Source organism: Curcuma longa, unplaced genomic scaffold (genome assembly GCF_044706935.1).
Source record: "Curcuma longa cultivar G26 ecotype Majalengka, Jawa Barat unplaced genomic scaffold, ITB_CL_G26_1.1 contig_24577, whole genome shotgun sequence".
NCBI classification, from domain to species: Eukaryota; Viridiplantae; Streptophyta; class Magnoliopsida; order Zingiberales; family Zingiberaceae; genus Curcuma; species Curcuma longa.
In genome coordinates, this window is record NW_027432473.1 from 39,597 (window position 1) to 48,795 (window position 9,199).

The window sequence follows — 9,199 nt, forward strand, 5'->3', positions numbered from 1 at the left end:
ATATATTACGGCTTTATGTGGATTGGATGGTACATTATTTGCATAATCGATTTTGAGGGAAAAAAGATTATTTGTATAAAAATTCAAAGCAAAAAAGGGGGGGAAATTATCTTATTTTTTCATACTGTTTTATTTTTATTTTTGGGTCTATATCTCAAGATCACAAAAATAATAAAGTTAAGTTCCTTATATTATCATTATCATTTCCACTAATACGAGTATATTTTTCCTCTCTTCCATCGTGACAATTGCATTTCTCGATTTATCTTTTCACAAATGATCATGAGATCGACCATGTGGAATCGTTGAGATGGTGGATTCCACCTTTTGCAGAAGAGTATATTCCCACATTATTAATTTTGTAATTTGACCGTGTATAAGTCAACTAAGTTATTAATTCAAAAATAATATTATTTTCGATGCAATTTAGTAGTAAAATACTTAGGAGAAGCAGTAAAAGGATCAAAATTCTCCACGAGATAAGATCAACAAGATCACAAGTCAACTCTTTGCCTCCCTACAAATGAATTTCTCTTGCTCTTCATGGAACTTGAAGAAGTCAACTCGTTTAACTGGAAGACAATGTCAACCCACATAGATCTGGAGTAACATCTCACGGTATATTTGCAGGAACTTAGCTTGAAATGACACTGTCTCCTTCTCTCAACAATAAGCAGGCAAGTAGATTACTGAGCCTTCTCCTTATTTTTTTTATTTATTTTGAAAGAAAAAAGCTTTTGTTTTTCATAATCAAGATTCATCTTTTTTTTTTAAGGTGTTGCGAGATCCATTGAGATGGCCTTGTTTCTTGTTTCAAGCATGAAAAGGAAAGAAGGTTCAGAGATTGACAAACCTGATATCTCATTCTGTTCTCAGACTAAAAAGATCAAGATAGTTCCGGTGAATATGATCAGAAATATCATCATCCTTCTAGTTAAATTAATTAACTTTTGCAATATTCGTCACCATGCAGGTGCAGGAAGAAGAAGAACAGCTTCTGCAAAATCCACCAGGCTTGTGCTCAGATTTGAACTCTGCTTGTAATAGTTCAGTTTTTTTGTTCCATATTTTAGAGAGAAAACATGATGATGAATTATCAAACCAGGTGAAGATTTCAATCAAGAGGATCAGAAACTGATAGCATCTGATGATGAGATGCAAACAGAACATGAATCAGAGAATGAAGTGATAAATTATGATCTAATAATGGAGGAATTAATGGATGTTGAGGATGAGGCAGCATCAAGAACAGGAAGTGGAGATGATGCTTTGGAGCAAAAGCATCAGCTGCCAGTTTTATGGCCAGGTTTAGTATAAATCTGAATAGTCAGGATTTTTTTTTTCTTTAACAGTTCTTAAAGTATTAGGATAGGATTTAACATATCTTAAAATTTATTATTCAACAAGAAAAAAAGACATCAAGTTTAATATATTGGATCCACAAGCTTATTCATATTTCTTTCTTTGTTTGGTTGAATGATGGCAGGATTTTTTTAAGCAACAATTTATTATTGAAGAGCTACTAGTCACAGACTATGAAAAGAATCAGTGCAAACATTTCTTCAAGGTGGAGAATTCTAGCAACTTAAGGTAGGATACTTCCATGTTGTCATTATGATCTTTAAGTGGTGTTTGTCTTAATTATTGAACTCACCAAGTGATGTTTGTCCTAATCATCTAGCACAGGATTCTGAATGCTTTCATGTGGAATGGAAAGGTAAAGAGTGATGTATATATAGTGTATGCAATGAGTACAGATACCTCTTTTCGCACAGAAGAGCGTCCCTAGTGTTTCTTTCTTATCATTTCAGCTCGGAACAAACATTCAGAACCTCTCTTAGCACGGGTGGTGCTAGGGGTGAGCAAAAATTCGATTAAACCTAATAAATTGATCGAACAAACCGAATTAAAAAATTCGATTCGGTTATTTTAGAATTTTGATTATTTTTAAAAAAAAATCAGTTAATTCGATTAATTCGGTTCAGTTTTAGTTTTAAAATTTTTTATTCAGTTTAACCGAATAAACCAAATTATTCAAATTAGAAAAAAATAATTTATAAATTTTAAGTAAATAAATTTATAAATATCTAATTAATTAATAAAACTTTTATAATATTTAAAAAATTTGGTTAATTCGGTTAAAAACTGAATTAATTGATAAAATATCGATTCGGTTTGTACAGTTTTTATTGAAAAATTTGATCGGTTCAATTGGTTTGAAAAAAATCGATTTATTCGATTTTCAGTTTATTCAGTTCAATTCGATTCGATTTTAATCGAATACTCAGTCATGCTGCTTAACGATACAATTAGGGAAGGTAGACAGAGGTTGAGGCTGATCAAGAACACATTTCAATAATTATTCTCTCACCTTCTTTCCCTTCAATGAAGTAACATCCATCTACTGGATTCATACCCAGCAATCTTAACAAGAACACATGTAAAATACGGTATATATAAAAAAAAAGGAAAAACCCACGATCTCCTCCCTTTTTCCCCTTTCTATACCTTCTGGTGCTCAGTAATCCCTGATTTGGTTGATGGATTTGAGCCATAATTTGATTTGGGATTTCATTGAGCTCATTGCTCGATTTGGTTGGGACGCAGATCGGAGTGTTTTTGGGTGTTCAACAGCAAGATGGAACTGAGGAATCAGAGTGGATCTAGGGCAAGATCGGACCTAATTGCGGTAAGCGTTCTTCTGGATTCGACAGATAGAGGGGTTTGTTGGATTCGGTTATGCAATCTTATTATGGAATGAGGCTCAACTTGTTTGCTTGAGTAGAAATTCTGTGTATGCTAAACTTTGAGGTTTCTTCGTGCACGCAACAATTTGAAGCTAGTTGACTTGCCTAGAGCATGGAAGACCAACAATGCTATTCTCATAAGAGCATCCGCAACGCTCGTGGCGTTATAACGCCTTTAACCAGTGGTCGATTGGGTCCACTTAACACGTGGTTGAGTGGTGGTCGACCAGTGGTCGACCCGGACTCACACTATGCAGCCTCTACAAACGTGTTAACATTAAAAAAATAAAAATAAAAAGCACGGGCCCACCTATTAACGCGTTCGATCCCCAACTGAACGCGTTCAATACCTCACTCCTCTCTCACTCTTCCACGTCCTTCCATCGCTCTTCCACGTCTGCTATTAACGCCCGATTAACAGCGCGTTGCGGATGCTATAACAAATATAGGTTATCCTAGAAATTCTGATATGCATGTGATTTTTCTCTTCATTGGTTTATTGGAAAGCCCATTAGTTTATATATGCCAAATTCTTATGATTTCATTTGCAACTAAAGTCAAGCGTGCATGGATATTGTTCTAGGTGTCTGATGCTTATATACGGTCAACGGAGATGTAGCGCCCGACTAAGAAGGGTCTGTCATATATCGTAGCATTTTAGTATGCATGTGCTAAATTGCATATTCTGTAATAGCAACATAACAATCTTACTGGTTTATTTGTTTCAAGGATGGTTCATAGATTTGTCATTGAATAAGCAAACCATACTCTAAACTTATACATGAAATTTTCATGATTAGCTCGATGTGTTCATATCTTTGAAATTTGAAGCTGATTAGAGGATAATCTACAAAACAAAACCTTAGGCAACAATGAACTATGAAGTGTATTTCATTATAGTGGAATCATACGAATCTATCTATCCTTGCATAGGTTAAATGATTTCATACAAATATAGTTGAAGATGGTGAAACGACTAACTATTAATTTCAATAGTGAAAGGAACTAGGGTTTTTATTTGATGGAATATATATATATATATATATATATATATATATATATATATATATATATATCTCGTTGTATTTAGAAATGTTATTTATTCTAATTATAGGACAGTGAACCAGATTTCTGGACGAAGGTTCTTTTCGGATATGGACCACTTTCTAAAGGCGAGTATCTTTACTTATCTTTTTAGATCGGTCATACTGATATGTACAGTTTTGCTATAGCTGGTAGTAATTTTTATACTATTATATCTGCCCTAGTATGTCACTACTTAGCATATGTTGTATGCACTTTTTACCTGCTACTTGTTTAGGTTCTATATTTCTTTGATACTTGCCATATGTATATAGGCTCATCAGAGTAGTGATATACTATTCTTTACTGGCATTGATTATCTACTAGATATACCTTGCATACATTAGTGTCATGTACCATCCTTGCATGATTGCATGCTGGCGATCATCGGCTCCTCTGTAGTCTGAGCCCGTCGCCAGTTACATGATCTGCAGACACTGCCACTCATGGGTTAGTGGTACATCAGGAGGATGTGTGTAGTTGCTCTGTCAGGGCTCCGCTCAACCGCTCAGGGGTAGTGGTGACGCAACGTGGTAGCATTACAAGGATCCCTCCTTCGCATTATGAGACGAGGAGATGAGAGCATTGCTCCCCCATATGACTTGGGGTAGGAGGATAGGTGTACTCTGCCAGCATCCTGTCCACTCGGTCACGCAAGAGCAGTGACGGCAGAGTGCACAGTTGTCATAGTCCTACCCACTCGACTTCACGATTGTCAATGACGGTGGCTGACTAGCGTCAGGAGTGACCATGTCATTGCATCATGTGCATACTGCATGGATTGCATTTATTATTGCTTGCTACATTTGTTTGCTGCATATGTTTGACATGCACATACAGGAAGCCTTATGCATTTGGTTTGACGACCTTGCTTCTGTTGCATGGTTTGTGCCGTTGTATTGAGGTAGATGATTCTGGTATGTACAATTTTTCAGTAGTTCAGTTGTGCATTTCTTACTGTATTGTGACATGATTATTACTGCTAGATAGTTCATTGTACATATCTGTTAGATATCAAAGTTCCTTGAACTCACTCCGTTAGTTTCCTTCTTTTCAAGTTGACATCTGTCTGGAGAGCCGCCCTATTAGTCCCCTATCGAGATGACCTCAACTATTTTGGTTTCCTATGTTTTTGGTATTTGGGTGTCAGTACTTGTTCTATATCGTATGAATTTTTCTTATACATGTTCGATTTTAATGTACTTGTTACATTTACTAGTTGTGGCCTTGTGGACCTTATTTACGTACTTGTGATGTAATTTGGACATATTTTATTTATGGATGATGATCTTGTAGGCCTTATTGACATATATGTATTCAAGGAATTGTAATTGTCACAGGGAAAATACTGTCGAAATTTTTCGAACAGTTATCTCCCGAACCATGACAACACACATCGCCTTAATATGCAGATAAAGAATATTAAGGATTTGCACTGTGCTCAGATGATTGAGGCGGCTGAGAATCATCGTCTACTGCCATCGCTGAAGAACCTGATCCCTGCTGTCCAGTTGAAGTTGCTCCAGTTGCTGCTGTATCGGGTGGTGCCGTCACCAGTGTGTCAGTAAGGGCGAATACCTCCACTTCAGATGGTTGCAGATCCTTCACAAGCACGAATCCAGAGGGCGCTAACTTGACAGGAACATATCGGCTTCCCTCGATGAATCTGATGTACCTCTCTTGTGCAGGCACGACCCTCGCTGGATTTGTCAAAGTCTCATAGGACAGTTCAGACTCCACTTTCTTTTCCGAATCAGTATCCACCTGAAAAGGAAGAACAAATTTGGTCAACTTGTTCTTCCTCTTGGAAGCATCAGAAACTAGCTTCATATGAAACTAGCATCAGAAAAAGGTCCATAAAAATTTGAACTCGTGTTAGACAATTGTTCTGAAAGAGATTCCCAACAGTAGTTACGGTTTCAAAAAAACAACAAAGAAATTGACTGTTTCAGAAACTGAACTTTGGTGTAATGTAGACTACTTTTAGTGATTTGTTCTGTGTACCACAAGCACAAACCTACAGGAATTTATTGAACAATATCCCAAGAAGCCTTGTATAAAAGTTTAAAGATTGGGGTTCCAACAGAAAGAATCTTTATTTTGTTGTATTGACAACATAAAGACATACTAACATTCTAATGGCATGCTTAGAATAACTGAAAAAGTTATCACAGGAGAGTTACCTGCATTGCATCAGCATCCTTCTCAATAGATTTACTAGACTTTGTAGAAACTGAAGCACTTGACACATCATCACTTAACAACTTCTCCAAAGCACCTTTATGTTCGGTGTCTTTTTTCACTCTTGATTTTGCTTTGGCTGCTGTTGACAAAACAGCAGTAGGCATCTTGACATCTGAAATTGAGGTCGGAGGCGTGGTTGGGCGAGGGTACTCAAACAGGGAAGGCTTTGCATTTGATAAGAACTCAAATTTCGGAACTTTTAGATCATAGTTAAGTCCAATGAAGGCAGTTGGAGAGAAAGTGAGGCTTATGAAGTGGAGAAGGGGATACCAATACCAAAACTGACTAAAAACTGCAAGCCCAACAACGGCTGTGATTTTGTCATGCTTTGTGTTAGACAGCAGTCTAATGGTTACATTCCTTCCACCAGCATCAAGAATTCCAGAAGCTAATATTGCACCCATCTTGCTCATCGTATCTTCATGTATATCAAGAATTATTTTCTCTAATTGCCGCCTGCAAATATCAAGAAGATTTACAACATATAGCAAGGCAGTTGTCAGCTGCTTCATTGCAAGCCTAAATAAGGTCAGCAAGTACCTGAATGTTCCAACACGATAGTCACAGGATTCATTGGTTTGGATCATAACCATGGCCATAGCTATGAGGGCTCCTTGGCGGACAAAATCCACAACATCAGATGTTAGAGGCTCAAGCAATGAAATGGCCTCACTCAAACCAGTACCAGCACAGGAAATGCCCACTGCTAGAGCCGCACCATAACGAACATGAGGATTGTAAGACTCGGACAGCAAGGAAACAATTCGTGGGGTCTGCAATACAGAAAGTTATGACTACAAAAACTAATACAATTAAGGTAAAAAAAAACAAATACTTTAGAAATATTTACTCGAACAGATTGACATTACTAAAAGCACAGGGGTTGCTAGAAACATGGTCATAAGTTAGTAATAAATGAGGGTGAAGGAGAAGACCACAACAGGAGATAATATTGCAAGCACAACATTACACATGTAATTAAATTTGAAGAGCAGGGACAGCCATCTTCATGAATATTTATTAAGATACAAGACATTTATTTAATAAATTCAAAATAACTTACCTGTTCAGGTTCCGAGTACAACACAAATCCAAGGGCTAGAACAGCTGTCCTTCGTACATCGTCGCTTACGTCTGAGACAGCAAAATGAAGCAACTGACGGATGGCCTTGTTGTTTGCTGTTCCCCTATAAGCTAAAGCCAAGGCGTACATGCCGCCATAACGAAGTATAGGATCTTGATCCCCTGTAAGTTGCTCAATCAAAATATCTGCGTCTTCTTCTCTTCCATAAACTGTCAAGGCAATTCCAAGAGACAAGCCCCTGCAAACAGATTAACATATGGCTTTTTGATTAGTGGATGTAACCAAAAAAAAATCACTTTTCGCCTGATTTAAGACTCAAGTGCATAAATATGGCATATCTTACAGAAATTGAATTTTTTTTAAAAAAGAAATGAACAGTGTAGAACCTACCAAAAAAAAAAGATGAACTTTGTCAGACATGTCTAGAAAAATACACAAACCATACTTACCGAATGATTTTTTCATGTTGTGTATCATGTGCATATGCAAGCATTTCAGTTGTCTTCTCACTTGCAGTCCCAACCATGAGCAACCCCATGCTGATGCCAGCAGCTTCACCAGCCACAGCATTATCTGTATAGAGCACATTTTTGACATCTTCATATATTTCCTCATCTGCTGTTCCTAAAGCTGCCAATCCAAGACCTAAGCAAGCACCATGCTGGATAACCTGTAAAATATATATTAACATATCAAATGAGACTGGGTCAGAGATTTGATGCTTGCACAGGTGAATTTCAAATCCAGTGTTTGGGGAGTATTACAAACAAAAGGCACCTCAGCATTAGTATTCTGTAGGCTTTCACGAAGAAATTGCTTGATGCCTTCTCCATGGTTAGCATGGATCAATCCCAAAGCATAAAGTGCCCCGCCTTCGGAATATGGACTACCACCACCAACAGCACCATTTTGAGGCAAATATGGTGCCATCAGGGCCCTTCCTTGCTGCAGATGACCTTTGTGGATGACTCCTAGTCCGGCGGTAGCACTGAACTTGGCCCAGTTTGTTGCTCTGCTAAGCCATTCCTGCCAACAGAATAGAGAAACTTGAAACTTACAAGAAAATGCAGAAAAATATAGACAAAATGTGTTATACGATCCTAGTGGACTTTTCTTTAATCAACAACATTACTTAATTGAAAAAGATAAATCAAGAAGAAGAAATCAAAGAATTTCAATGGCAACAACAACAACAACAACAACAACAACCAAGCCTTATCCCACTAAGTGGGGTTGGCTATATGGATCCTTTTACGCCATTGAGCTCTATCTCCTATTATATCATCATTTATATTTAAATAAATTTTATCTTGTTTTATTGTTGCTAACCAAGTCTTTTTTGGTCTACCTCGCCCTCGTTTGATATGCGTATTTGTTATAGTTTCACACCGCCTAACTGGAGCATTTATCGGTCGTCTAAGTACATGTCCGTACCACCTTAAACGTGTCTCAATCTAGTTTCCCCTCAATAGATGCAACTCCAACTTTCTCTCTAATGCTCTCATTTCTTATTCTGTCCATCTTCGTATGTCCACACATCCATCTTAACATCCTCATCTCCGCAACTCTCATCTTTTGCTCATGTGCTCGAGTCATAGCCCAACATTCAGCGCCATATAACATGGCAGGTCTAATTGCCATTTTATAGAACTTTCCTTTAAGTTTTAGAGGCACTTTACGATCACATAAAACACCTGATGCTCTCCTCCACTTCAACCATCCTGTTTGTATTCTATGTAAGACATCTCTCTCAATCCCTCCATCGGCTTGCAAAAATGATCCTAAATATTTAAAACTCTCAGTTTCAGACAACTCATCATCTCCTATTTTAATACTTGTCTCACTACGTTCAATATTGCTAAACTTAAATTCCATATATTCTGTCTTTACTCTACTAAGCCTAAAACCTTTCTCTTCTAGTGTTTCTCGCCAAGATTCTAATTTAGCATTTACACCCTCACGTGTCTCATCTACCAATACAATATCATCTGCAAACAACATGCACCATGGTACGGTATCTTGAATATGTCCAGTAAGTTCA

At 37.3% G+C, this 9,199-nt stretch overlaps 1 protein-coding gene across 1 annotated transcript; it reads right to left on the reverse strand.

The window, feature by feature from the left end:
* Positions 1–5,208: 5,208 nt before the first annotated feature.
* LOC141818371 (26S proteasome non-ATPase regulatory subunit 1 homolog B-like) lies at positions 5,209–7,727 on the reverse strand. The gene is made up of 5 exons (XM_074705881.1): positions 7,608–7,727; positions 7,138–7,396; positions 6,615–6,847; positions 6,014–6,530; positions 5,209–5,594 (listed from the first exon to the last, which is right to left on the reverse strand). Exons 1-5 carry the CDS (start codon positions 7,694–7,696, stop codon positions 5,253–5,255), a joined length of 1,440 nt encoding a protein of 479 aa, XP_074561982.1. The 5' UTR covers positions 7,697–7,727; the 3' UTR covers positions 5,209–5,252.
* Between the last annotated feature and the right edge of the window lie 1,472 nt (positions 7,728–9,199).

Bases quoted from the DNA above. Each gene is read 5' to 3' on its own strand.
- LOC141818371 (XM_074705881.1), bottom strand. From the start codon at position 7,696: ATGGGGTTGCTCATGGTTGGGACTGCAAGTGAGAAGACAACTGAAATG. The intron at 6,848-7,137 runs GTAAGTTATTTT...TCTGTATTGCAG, and splicing joins TGTACTCGGAACCTGAACAG to ACCCCACGAATTGTTTCCTT. The intron at 6,531-6,614 runs GTACTTGCTGAC...TGATATTTGCAG, and splicing joins TATCGTGTTGGAACATTCAG to GCGGCAATTAGAGAAAATAA.